This window comes from Asterias rubens, chromosome 11, assembly GCF_902459465.1.
Source record: "Asterias rubens chromosome 11, eAstRub1.3, whole genome shotgun sequence".
Lineage (NCBI taxonomy): Eukaryota > Metazoa > Echinodermata > Asteroidea > Forcipulatida > Asteriidae > Asterias > Asterias rubens.
In genome coordinates this window covers 13,434,897-13,449,106 of record NC_047072.1, presented here as the reverse complement: position 1 = coordinate 13,449,106, position 14,210 = coordinate 13,434,897, and the positions used below count along the sequence as shown (strand labels likewise).

The 14,210-nt window shown below is 38.5% G+C and overlaps 1 protein-coding gene across 1 annotated transcript in view; it reads right to left on the bottom strand.

Moving 5' to 3' along the window:
- LOC117296974 overlaps window positions 1-5,291 on the bottom strand; it is an 81,252-nt gene extending 75,961 nt beyond the window's left edge. Inside the window, exons 1-4 of the mRNA XM_033780076.1 lie at window positions 5,095-5,291; window positions 3,988-4,116; window positions 2,757-2,929; window positions 1,551-1,689 (exon numbers count right to left, since the gene is read on the bottom strand). Of these exons, the coding sequence (XP_033635967.1) occupies window positions 1,551-1,689; window positions 2,757-2,929; window positions 3,988-4,116; window positions 5,095-5,161 (508 nt within the window). The 5' untranslated portion in view covers window positions 5,162-5,291. The remainder of the gene's footprint in view (window positions 1-1,550; window positions 1,690-2,756; window positions 2,930-3,987; window positions 4,117-5,094) is intronic.
- Between the last annotated feature and the right edge of the window lie 8,919 nt (window positions 5,292-14,210).

The following is a 14,210-nucleotide window of genomic DNA, read 5'->3' as shown; positions in this document are numbered from 1 at the left end:
TTTTCCCATGTCATTCATGACATGCACTTAGCTTGTAAAAACAAGGGGCGAACGTATTGCGTCGACCAATGGCGATTAATTCACTGCAAGGACGGTTTTGCACGGGATGGACACAGCTGCATATGCAAATGTGTCCGGGCGGACACACTTGCATTATGCAGCAGTGTCCGGGCGGACACGATTTCATATGCCAAACCGTCCGGCGAACATTATTGTATAATGTCCTCCGGATAGTATTGCATAGAGGACATAATTGCATGCGACACCAGCAGACACAACGGCCGCCGTGCATGATGTTGAACTCGGCGGCACCAAAAGTGCAATGAAACGATCTCATAACCTTAAGGCATCCCATACGTCAAAACTTCGCCGAATATGAACATTTTCCAAGAAAAGACTGGCAGATCAAATGTAGGCCTACTCTAGTTTATTTTATACGTATTTTAGTTGTAACATGTATATATATGTTGTGTATTATTTATTTGTGAAGGTTTTGTCAATGCGTCTATAACACGACACGGAATAGGAGGGCTTTACTGGCGCCCAAAATGGGCTAATTTAGTGATTGGTGATTGATTGACTCGTTGAAAATTATATATCGACTGACTGATTGATTGATTAATTTATTGACAGAAAGATTGATAATATTTAGTGAGACTTGCAGAAATTCCATGAGACATCAGACCACGGGAACGGCAGCAGACCCAGGTACGATGCATGGTTCGAGGTATCAACACTGGTATCAACACTGTTGATACGACAGGCTTAGAAAAACCGTAAGACAATGGAAAATGACACGATTCCTGTTGCCAATTGCGTATAGTTGCCGGTGCCACGCAAGTGAAAATTAATTCTCTGTTAACGTGCAATTATGAGCATCAGCTTTCCTTGCCTAAAAGGTGTGGAAAGTTGGTGACCGGCTGTGTACCATCGATCGTCTTTTAAATCGATGACATGTTCTGATGATAAACTGACATTACTACTCTACCAAAGAGGGCGCTCTGCATGTACAGCGGTGTCAGTCCACCTTGCTATCGGTCCCTTGATTGCAACGCAATTTTTACTTTTACTTTGCATTTTAATAGTTTATTTATAAATCTTTGCCGTTTACATTGAGGTTTTTAAAAGCATCTTTATCCCTTCGTTAGAAACAATGGCATGAGAACTTAATCCCACCTATATGAAGTTAATTTGGTGTATATGAGTTCTAAGAGGTTCCGGTTTGCTCCTCTACCTGATCAACTAAAAGGTGTTAAATCTGATGTTAAATGACTACTTGAAGCATGCATATTGCCTGTATTGGCCCGTTAGTTTAATGGGGTATAAATAGTCGTAGGCTAGCCGAATAACATCTGATTTGATTGGATGTCATTGAGTTAAAAAAAATGTTTGGTTAGGCCATCGAATCAAGATAGGGTTTCTGTAAAAAGAAAAATGGCAACACGACCGAGTGACGTATCTTGAGATTGTACCTCACACAAACCTCATCACGGTGAGGCTATTTTTAATAGCCTCCTGCATAAAACAATAAATAAATCAAAATGATGCACCTTCTGCTTCTGTACTGCATCCACATCCGTGGGTTCCAGTCGGGGCACCTCCCCAGTTTTGCATCACACGATTGTTCCTGTTCTGCCACCACGCGTAGTTTTTGTTCTGCGGTTGCCAGAAAATAACACTAGCGTGTGCCTGTGAAATACCATCAATAGAATAGTGACAGGAAACGGTTACAATATAAACCACAATATACCTCACAACACCATACCAAAAATTGAAAGAGCAACCGCATGACGGAGCTGATTAGTTTGGAATTCAAGAGTAAGTGGCTCAGTTCATCTGACGTCATCAGGCAGCCAGGTGACATACTGGTTGTGCCATTTGGGGTGGGGACGGGGTAGATTCCCAAGTGCTCTGTGCAGTGACGTTTTTTTCGTGTGGTAAGATGCCAGCAGGGTGTATGCCTATATTTATGCGGAAAGGGCGCTGTTCTGGGCTTGTGGCGGCGTACGCAACTGGGGTCTTATCATCATCATCATCATCAGTCGGCCGTGTCCGACGGGCGACTTCGGCTACAGCTATTAGCTACGGCTAGATTAGCGCGTCTGCCAGTGTTGAAGAATAAGCAGACGCGCGCATTCTAGCCGTAGCTCTAGCCGCAGTCGCCCTTCCTTTCTTTTGCATTGACGTCATGATGAAGTGACAGAAAACGCACAGCTAAGTACGCACGGTCGTAAACCAGTAACTGTTTCGTTCATTGGCCAGTGACTAATCAATATTGCATTACATTACAATATTGCACTGATTACATGCCGACACCCAATTTCCCCCCGTAATATTATTTTTTGAAAACGCACTAGGGAGGTTAAGCTGCACGTTACGCGAGCAATGCGTGGAACTTGAACGTCAGAAAATTGTGTTGTTAAAATCTCACGTTTTCAGCTTACGTGAAGTAACCATTTTGTACGTCAGGTACGTAAGTGCAGACGTCATGTGAACATGCAATAAGCCTAAAGTGGTGACTTCACCTAGAATCACACAATATTTTCTGACGATCACGTTGCTCGCGTGTGCAGCGAAACCTCCCTTGTTTACTTTTTGTGGCTTTATTATTGCATTTAACAGTGTATTTGCGAGTATTACCGTGCTATTCACAAACAAAAGAAAACAATAAAAAAGTAAAACCTTGCACTGCAAAAAAAAGGACATTCAACAAAATTTTTGTCAAACAGCCAAATAAGGACTTTATGTTGACTCACTTCGTAACTGAGGAACTGCTCACAGTAGCCGGAAAGGTCAATCAGAGCTTCGATCTGTTTGATGTTACCTTTATAGTTGACTTTCTTAACGAAGGAACCTGGTTCTTCGAAACCGTCTACCTTGCAGGCTTCCCGGTCAGCACACTCGGCATCGTGGTGGATGATAGACACACCTAATGGATATAACGTATGATCTCGATTAGTGTAAGAAAACACAACCAATGGGAGGCTTTGGAACGCTAGGTGGCAGCAGACTTACCAGGTAAATTTCCATAGACCTTTTCGCAAATACCGGGGCGCGCGCGTAAAGCTTGGAATTAGGTGCATTGTGGTCTTGCTGGTATCCAAATTTGATCCATATATATCCCACAATGCACCTCATTCAACAGTCTGCGCTTGCGCATTGGTATTTGCGATAAGGTCTGTTGTTTATGTAGTTCTGAACACACGCGCACATTACAGAGAACAATGTATTTACTTGATAAGTCTGCTGCCACCTAGCGTCTCAAAGGTCCCAAATTGGTACACATAGGTTTTACGGCTAATGCTCGCCATCCATGCTTGCACTTGAAAAACTTGGACTGTTTTAAAACAGGAATAACGTATGATCTCGATTGGTATAGGAAAACACAAACAATAGACGCCTTCGTGGTATGTTAAATAAAGAAACAAATTGGTACCCGTATGTTTTACGGCTACTGTTTGCCATCTACTTGCATGTAAATTCCGTTAATTCTGGAATGTTTATGCAGGTTTTGCTACACAGCAACACGTATAAGAATGATTTTTCGTGGTGATATTTGCCAAATTTTATCAAGTTAAAAATACAACTCGACAAATTTCTTTGCTAAACAAAAAATGAGTGGGGCCACGTCACAAAAATGTAAACTAAATGTTTTTTATGCTTGTAATTTGTGTCTGTGCTTAGGACGTTTCTGTGCTTACAGGATTTATTACATTTTGGCCATGGTTATAAGCCATTTTTAAGATAGTGGACAAAATACCATGGGACTAGATTGGGGGTAAAAATAATAATTTGTCTTCCTTTATACACCCGTACCAAACATTGGACTCATATTGTCCTCATAGAAGGGCTAATACTTAAAGCCACTAGTGAAGAAAACGCAAATTCAAACTGTGAGGGCACTTATTAATTAATGAAAATGGGAGAACACAAAAATGTTTATGTGCTTAATGTTTCGTTTCACATCTCTGTGTTTTTTTGACAAACCTTTTCCACCAGCCAGCTCGCAGTAGACTTGGAATTGTGGTTCGCCTCCTGCACCATCAGGGTCGATTTCGTACATTCCATCGTGTGTGTTTCCTTGAGCTAGTACATCCTGACATGAAGCCGGAGTAGCTATCAAAACAACATAATCAAAAGTGATAATTTGTTTTTGGTAGAGTTCTAGCCTCGTTTTAGGCTAAAGCAACCCTATGAAAATTTGAGCACAATTGGTCGTTGGAGTTGCGGGATAATAATGAAAGAAAAACGCCCTTGTCACACGAAGTTGTGCGCTTTCAGATGCTTGATTTTATGACCTGAAAATCTAATTCTGAGGTCTTGAAATCAAATTCGTGGATAATTACGTCACTTCAGCAGAAGCCGTTTCTCACAATGTTTTATACTCATCTGTAACTGCATCTGTTAGCTACTGTACAACCGCCTGGTGTGGCCATCCCGTTACTCGTTACCAAGTAAGTTTTTATGCTAATAATTATTTTTAGTAATTACCAATAGTGTACACTGCCTTTAAGACATTTATTTCAAAATTGGCAACAACAAACACAAGTATCAAATGTATGTTAAGCATTGCATACAGACTACAACAGCAATTGAAACATCATTATTATGGTTAAGACACTATAGACTGTTAATTTAAACGAACGTTTACCAATTGTGCAGGGGGAAATGTGAAGCATAGTGCTTTAAAAACTGTCCCTCTGTCAGACAAAGACTTTGACTGGACAAGGCAAACTGACCGATGTGACCAGCCATAATTTATTAATAGTTAAATAGTATTAAGTAAATTGTATTAGTTAAATTAATATGCTTACAATGACATTCAACAGTTATCAGTATTGGCTTTGTAAGTACATGTTTAAGAAGTACGTTTTAAGTGAGAAACTTTCATGCGTGAGGGATTGCTTTATGCCGGTTTTCCAGGTTGTTCCAAAATACGATACAATTTGAATTCAGAAATTAACTTTAAATATAAGGCAATGTTGTCGTCCTCTCTGTAGTGTTTATCGTTTCTGGCCCTTTCAAAAAGTATTTGTCATGTCAAAAAGGACCAATACTGAAACAGTTTCGTCATGCACTCCTATTCAAACTTACCGTCATGACTGGTGACTAGATTTGCCGAACAGGCGACCAACAAAACGACAAGCAGTGCCGCTTTCATGTTTGGTCCACTGGAGAGTTCGTTTCTCCGTGTCGTTGGGTAAACCTCTTGCCACCCCGGTGTGCTGATTGTGTCGTCTTGGTCGTCCCCGGAATATCTATAGTCGACGATGTGAGCTGCCAGTGTATAGAGAACCTTTCGATGTAAAATATCCAAGCCACAGATAAAATTTAAAACAGTATTTAACTTTGAAAGTATCACAAACATGCGTTGTACAGCCAACTATTACAGAAAACTCTCTATAGGAAAAAATGATAGGCCTTGACCATCACAAAAATGCCACAAAACAAAAATTGTTGGACTGACTACACATGTATTGTCCCTGAATTCCGTCAGGTCCGTGTCGCAACTTATTTTTGTGTAGATATAAAAACGCTGCCTTCTGTACAACGAACCATTAACAAGATATGGGGGTAATTAACCATAATTAGAATGGTAGTTTACCGGGTTAACGGTACGTTTTGATTACGAGTTAGCTGATAAATACATCATTAAAAAAATATGTAAACTATTCTGAAAGAGTTTTCCAAAACATTCCTGTCCTTTTTAAAAACATATATATTTGTTGGAGTAATAGCGTGTAAGTATGGCAAATTCTGCGAAAGTATTTCTGAGTAAAATTACAGTGATCCTTAAAGGAACCATCGTTCGATTATAGTGCTTTAATCAACAATTGTTAACAAATTAAAAATGTTTAGTCGTGCGCACTTCACTCAAAAACATATAAAATTCTGCGATATTTAACAAAGCTGACTCGAACGAAATGATCCCACAGATCACACAAGCAGTCTCAACAGTCCCTCAACTGATGTTGTCTGCGGGGCATGTTTCCCGCCAAAACCTTTCCCACACAAACAGTTTGCAAATGAAATTCTCATTAAAGGCATGGACACTACGTTCGGTAATTGTCAAAGACCAGTGTTCTCACTTGGTTTATTCCAACACATGCATTAAATAACAAACCTGTAAAAATTTGAGCTCCATTGGTCATCGAATTTGCAAGAGAATAATGAAAAACAATTACCCTTGTTGCATTACTTTGTGTGCTTTTAGATGCAGAATAAAAGGCTTCAGCTGAAGTCTTTTATTATTTGAGTGAGGAATTACCTCTTTCTCAAAAACTACTCTACTCCAGAGGGAGCCGTTTCTTACAATGTGTTATATACCACCAGTAGCTCTCTATTGCTTGTTACCAAGTAAGGTTAGCTAAGAATTAATTTCAGTAATTACCAAGTGTCCAGTGGCTTTAAAAACACAAAGCCACAATTAAAACAAATTTGTAAAAAATCTCCTTCCCATGCACAATCAGCAAAAGGAACTCGAAAACATACAAGAACCCGAGACCACTCACCCGACGTGGCACTCCCAAGTCCACTCCTGAAGTTTGTGACACTAAAATGTAGTTAGTTACTTTGCTGAGGCAGTTTATCTCAATGTTCCCAGCTTTTTTTGTGAGCCGAGCAATCTGTGGTGCATATTCTATTTAATCCGAAATCAATGCTGTGAATTATAATCCAAAAGACAGAATAGACAGAAAGGCCACGGATGTATTGTGTTGAAAGTTTATAGGGCGTTAAAAAATTGATAATAATTGTGATTTTCAAATGACATGCATCCCATCTCATTGCCAATCCTTTTATGTTTTTAAAAAAGTCTAGATCAATATCGAATAATTTTTTATTAGATTTGGATTAATGGTTCGAACAACAGCCAATGTTGCTGTCTCCAGCTTTACGGACAAGAGGTCAAAGTGGACGAGAATTTTATAAAGACCATGCCACCGTCATCATAGTTTTTTTAAAGACCAATTTAAACAAAAAATCATTCAAGACACAGCCAAAAACTTTCGCATCAGATACACACTGCCTTTAAAGACACTGGACACTGTTTGTAATTGTCAAAGACCAGTCTTCTCTCTTGGTGTATCTCTACATAATGATTAAAATAACAAACCTGTGAAAATTTGAGCTCAATTGGTCATCGAAGATGCGAGATAACTATGAAAGAAAAAACACCCTTGTCACACGAAGTTGTGTGCGTTTAGATGGTTGATTTCGAGACCTTAAATTCTAATTCTGAGGTCTCGAAATCGAATTCGAGGAAAATTAATTCTTTCTCGAAAACTACGTCACTTCAGAGGGAGCCGTTTCTCACATCGTTTATATTATCAACCTCTCCCCATTCCTTGTTACCAAGTAAGGTTTTGTGCTAATCATTATTTTGAGCAATTACCAAAATTGTCCACTGCCTTTAAAATGTAGGTTGATTAACAACCTGTTCATGTTTGTTGTGCTGTCAATAGCATTCGAGAAATACTCTGCTATATAGGGTCAAAACGTCAGGCCACTAACTATTTTTGTTATACCATAGGAATAATTACAGAGAGACCAATTGAACTGAATACACTGCAGCAATGGCACCGGACAACCTCGGCGGTCTAGTTGGTATGACACTGCTATAGAATAGCAAAGGTCGTGGGTTAGAATCCCATCAGAGTAATATGCCTGTTATTTGTTTTCCACAGAACTCGGGAATGTACTGAGCTAACACACATCGGTGTATAAACCAAAATGAATATTCAACCCCCAATGTAAATTAACATATATTCTACGCCTCTTGTTTAGCTTTTTCTAAAGCTTTGATAAATAACAGAGGAGAGGGGAATATAAAATATTAAAATGTATAAACTTGATTGTCTCCGTGGGCACAAGAAGGGGAAGGTTTACCAGATAAATGAATTCCGACGAGTATAGTACTAAATTTAAAACCCCATAACTTCGCCAGGTGTTTATCTACTTTTAAATAACAATCGAAACAAATTGATTAGGTCGGTATTGTTTGTTTTGTTTTCACGAAGGCTACGTTGAGAAATCAAGTTAAAGGCAATATCGAAAAGTATTTCTCTAAAAAACTAAACCCAAATGTCGTATTGTCGGGAAAAAAGTCCAAAATCTCTAAATGCAAAGGAAAGAAACTGTTTGAGTTTTTGAGTGATTTTTCACTCTGTCCTGGAGTGAAACCCCTCTAAAAGAGTGAAATAACGACCACTCTTTTTAAAGAGCCATATGAGGGACGACTCGAAATGTAAAGAGTTGTGTTTTTCACTTTTTTACATTTAAAGAGAACCTACGATTTGAAATAACGTGTATGGTGACGGTAAAAAATTTGTATTATTCACACATTCCTGTTTAATTATGACGTCACAGCAAGACCGGGGCTCACTCTTTAAAAAAACCCAAAGTTTTAAAAATGTTATTTTATTTAAATAAATGTTAATCAAAATATCAAATCAATTTCCCAAGGTACTCAACGACGTAATGCACCAAAGCGAGACTGGTACAAATGGTCGGCTCCCTTCTTACAATGTGATTAGAGTTGACATTTACATTGTGTACACAGCTAGCAGGGAACACGACCATCAGTACTTTGGTCTGATTTAACACGCTCAAGTAAATTTGTACCGATCCAAATAATTTAGAAAGAAAACTCAACTGCAGTATTTATAAAAACAAAAGGTGTTTATTTATTGACTTTGTTAATTAATATGAATAGGTTGAAAAGATAAATGTTAAATCTCCAGGTGCAACGGATATTGTTTGAAGGTCAAAACTGACAAACAGTCTTTGTTTTGTGAGCCAAGTGGATACCGATCCAAAAATAGCCGACGTTTCGTACTCAATCAATTTTATCTTCAACACTTTGTTTGCCAGTGACGTTGTCAAATTCTGAACCGGCAATGCCTCTCAGAATGGCGCGTTAATTTCACTGGTTACCAGTAAAGCTTCCGTTTTTCAATTTCTAAACACCCAAATTACTCCAGAATCACTCAAACAATAAAACAATATGAAAGCCTGTTTATGGTAGAAAAAATAACCTTTTTGTCCACACAATCCAGCAGGTTTCTAACAGGTTTTGTCGTTCAGGGGAATAATACAATACAAAGCATATTGAGAATCATTTCACTTTGAAGTATAAATGGTTTTATGACCGAAAATTTGAATCTGATAAGCGTTACCGCGTAACGTTTCTCAAAGGTTTTGATTCTTGCGAGGACATATTCGTTCCGGATTTCCTGGCGACATCTCAACAACACGACCACCTTTTGAAATTACATTTTCGGGTGTAGTTTTATAGTGTTCATCTTTTGCTCTCTGTACAGGATTATAACAAACAAACGGCCACCAAAAACCTATAGGGTGTACGTTTGGTAATTGTCAAAGACCAGTATTCTCACCTGGTGTGTCCCAACATATGCATAAAATGACAAGTCTGTGAACATTTTGACTCAATTGGTCATCGAAGTTGCATGATAACCATGAAAGAAAAACACCATTGTGTTCACAACTTTGTTTGCTTTAAAGGCAGTGGACACTATTGGTAATTACTCAAAATAATTATTAGCATAAAACCTTTCTTGATTACGAGTAATGAGGAGAGGTTGATAGTATAAAACATTGTGCGAAACAGTTTCCTCTGAAGTGACATAGTTTTGGAGAAAGAAGTAATTTTCCACAAATTTGATTTCGAGACCTCAAGTTTAGAAGTTGAGGTCTCGAAATCAAGCATACATTCATGTGACCATGGTGCGACAAGGGTGTTTTTTCTTTCATTATTATCTCGCAACTTCGATGACCGATTGAGCTCAAATTTTCACAGGTTTATTATTTTATGCATATGTTGAGATACACCAATTGCGGAGACAAGTTTTTGACAATTACCAAAAGTGTCCACTGTCTTTAATATGCATGTTAAAAGACTTCAGTTGAAGTCTTTTAATATTCGCGTGAGAAAATACCTCTTTCCAAAAATAAAAAAAAAACCTTTACTTCAGAGGAAGCCATTTCATACAACGTTTTTACTATTAACAGCTCTCCGTTGCTCATTAGTTTGTATGCTTACAATTATTTTGAGTAATTACCAATAGTGTCATTGGTTGATTCAGAGACGTTATAGCCGATATCCAAAAGTGGATTAAACACACTATTTTAGATTTAACCAGGAATGCTCAGAAACAATCGTGGAAGTTTCCCATGAGTCCACAACCTGTTATCCTTAAAGGCACTGTACACGTTTCGTAATTAGTCAAAACAAATATTAACTTAGAATTGACTTGGTAACAAGCATTGGAGAGCTGTTGATAGTATAAAACATTGTTGGAAACGACTCCCTCTGAAGTAATGTAGTTTTTGAGAAAGAAGTAATTTCCGGTTATTAGCGATTGCGCTCTTGGATGAATCGTGAATTAAATTGAAAGATTAGTTAAAAAGTATCTTCTACATGTCTTTTCAATGTGCAGACGATCTTTCGCCAGTTAATTATGTACGCATCGTCACTCAACGCACCCATTTTGCCACATCATCTTACCCCTCCCTTCACTGTAGTACGTTCCAAAGGAGAATACTGCGAGATATTCAAACATATTTTATACAGTTGCACATTGGAACTCAAACCATACATCTTGTTTCCCCACCATCTTACAATCTATCCAAGTCTTAGAGAATTGTGAACGCTTCTCTCTCTCTCTTAAAATGTTTTTTTATTTTTTATGTGGCCTTCAGCTTAAAGAGTGGGCATTTGACCTGGTACTGGGTACCCCTCAGCCTACCCCCAAACTTGTCTATATATCACCCTCGTATAGCATAGACCCACAGGGCCGCTCATAAACGCAATAAATCTGGAAATTATAAACTCGTGCATAAACCTTATAAAGAAAATGCTCCACAATCAAATAAATTGAGGGGAAAAAAACAACCAAATTAATTCCCTGATATGTTTGTGCCCCAGCAATATTTCTCAAAGCGTAAAAAGAGAAAACTGTCACGTCGACACCACCAGCTGACAACGGGAATTTTAAGCCCCATAACTTACGCACACAGATTCCTTTGTCTCAGTTTAACAATCTGTTAAACTAATGCTATTGTTATTCATCGATTGCGCTATTCATATGTTCTATTAATATAACTTTAACACAAAGTGTCCATCGAAAACAGACCGATAACATTGATTTTGCCCAAAGCATGCAAGGTTTCCAAAGCTCATTGATATTTACGAGGTCGTATCTAGTTCTCCAAAGGACTTAAGAGGTTTGACTATATTCAAACCCATGTTGTCTGTTTTGTTTTATACAAACACCAGAACCGAATTGGACAATCACATTGGCTTGTTGGACTGACGTCAGAGATCGTACGTGACCAAAGATATTGATAATTAATGACGCAATTTAAACAAACTTTGCACAGAGCCCTCTATTAAACAGTTTAATTGCTCGTGAAATAGGGCGTGGCTTTGCTGTCACACCATTGGCTTGTTAGGGGCAGGGCGTGGCGCAGTCATACATAGCTGTATATTGAGAGAGTGAAACGTAATGAGCGCACACAGGATGCCAGACTAGACTGCACATTAACACTTGCGCTATGATTTTGGGGGTCAAAGGCCAAACCACTGGAACCAATTTGTACCATAGAATGCTCATGTGTTGAATTTGTGATACACCTTTAGGTGGCAGGCTAACAGTTTTTACTTGTCAAAATTAAACTTAATACTTCGGGTTGAACCCAGAATTCTGTGTTACCAGAACGGAATTTGAACCAACGACATTCGTATTAACGTGTCGGCGCTCTACCAACTGAGCTATCTATTTCGAAAAGAGCAGGGGTTCGCCCCGATGTTCCTGGCTGTGGGTGCTGTATGCGCTGTAGCACCTTGTAAACCCTTATAAGGTGATAAATAATTGCGTCTCAGAATTCATCACTGCAATAACATATCTTTCTGAATGTATGTATAATACTCAGCGCCTTGAGTACCTTGTTTAGTAGATGCGTGCGCTATATAAAATACTTCGATATTATCTATAACCCCTATAGTTGCGGCCTCCCTACTTCGAGAATAGTTCTGGTGTCAGAAGCAATTCAACCTTTAACACCGTGTAGACAGGGATCATGTCCACGTTTATGATTTAAGCTAGAAAGCGGCAGCCAGGGAAATTACGGCTTTTGTATTTAAAAATATCAAGTATTAACCCACAAGGGAATCTGCCTGGGTAAAAATAGTCAGTTTCCCTTGTGGTTTATTACTTGAAAATAACAAATGTATAACAAGTCAAAGTTTCAAAAGACCTCTCGGTGAAAACAATCCTGTTTATGTAAAATGTTTTCAAAAATAAATCCAATGTAAAAGTGTCTGGTTTCCTAAGCAAAATCACTGAAGGTTTAAACAAAAATAGGACGGACACAGACTACTTTATCCAACAGTTTTTTATTTAACTATTTATCAGTACAAACTATTACTTAGTTGTAAACTTTACCCTTCCAACAAAACAAACTTAATTGTTAAAAATGACTACATCTTCTGAAAGTAACATATTAAAAACAATTCACCGTTAACAAATCATCATAAATATAAATAAGTTATCCAAATTTTCCCAAATTATACAAGTTCATAAGCATAGCCACAAAATTGTATTTACAATTGTAGTATTTCATTGTTGTTTTAAATATTCCTTAGTCACAGATACGAGTAGGCTACCCTAAAATCTAAACTAAAGGAAAAATAAATAAAATTAAAAAACAAACAAAAAAACAAACAACAACAACCAACAAACAACAGTCCGTTAGTAATAAGTTACCAAATCATTAACAACGAGTGTATTATTTAGACAGACACAAAATCAAATCAAATCAAATCAAATGAAATGTCATTCATGCACCAAAGCATTTTCCTTTTTGAAACTTAACGTTCATTTCTCTACGGGTTGTTTTTCAAATAATACTGTACACAAAACACTTGTTAGCAAAACATATATTGCCTCTCTCCACCCAGGAGTAAATAGCTACCTAGGTTAGTATGTATACACATTCAAACAGGGGACCTATAACAAAAGAGGAACATAGTATCCACGGTTCGGGAAAGGTCCACAGTTGGAAAACGTGTACAAAACCAATGGGAGCTGTTGCCAAAAAGTATAAACAGGAGGTCCATGGTTGCAGGCGTTTACAAGCATACAAACTTGTGTGTGTAGAGTATTTTTTAGAGTGTTAGCTCCAGAGATACCAATGTGGCTGCCGGTGTCAGATGCAATTTTTTCCGCAATGCAATACTGTCCGCTGCGGACACTTTTGCATATGTAATCGTGTCCGGGGCTATGCAAAAAACCGTCCGGTGGGCGCGTAAGCGAGTGTGCATGCACTGAACCTACGTATAAATGCAGCATGAATATTCATGTATTTTATGATTGCAGCGAATACCCAACGGCCGAACATTTCCCATGTCATTCATGACATGCACTTAATAGCTGGTAAAAAAATTGCGATTATGTTCCGTCGACCAAGTGCGTTATTTACTGCAAGGACGGTTTTGCACGGGGGCGGACACAACTGCATATGCAAATGTGTCCAGGCGAACACAATTGCACTATGCAGCAGCGTCCGGGTGGACACGATTGCAAATGCAAAACCGTCCGGCGGACATTATTGCATATGCAATAATGTCCCCCGGATAGTTTTGCATAGAGGACAAAATTGCATGCGACACCGGTGTGGCTGGAGATTCTGTCCCCCCATATGGCAAACTGTGTACAAAATTCCTCTGATAGCGCCCTCTTTTGAAACATCCTCCTTCAGCCTATGCTAATTTCCCATATGGGGGACAGAATCTCTGGCGGACAGATTTCCCTGGGAAACCGGTTCTGCATACTCCTAAGGAGTTGAGATGAGAAATCCACACAGGGACAGTAATAATTTTAAGGATTTTGACGATTGGTTAAAAAAAAAGAAGTCTCTCTGGTGCAAACAACTCTCACCTTTGACCTGTGTGGGTTAAAGGAGCAACACCTTATATTGAAGAAATATTCTAACCACCATACGGTGCTCGAAAAGTGACATGCCCTTTATTTACACCAATAAAGAGATCACAAATCTCACCGAAAAAGTACCATCTTATTGTGAGATTTACAGTGATCTTGTTATATGGAGAATTTGTATGGCACTTCTTAAGCTCTGTAGACCTGACACCATCTTCAAAGTAAGGACAAACTCTCAACAAAATGTTTGAA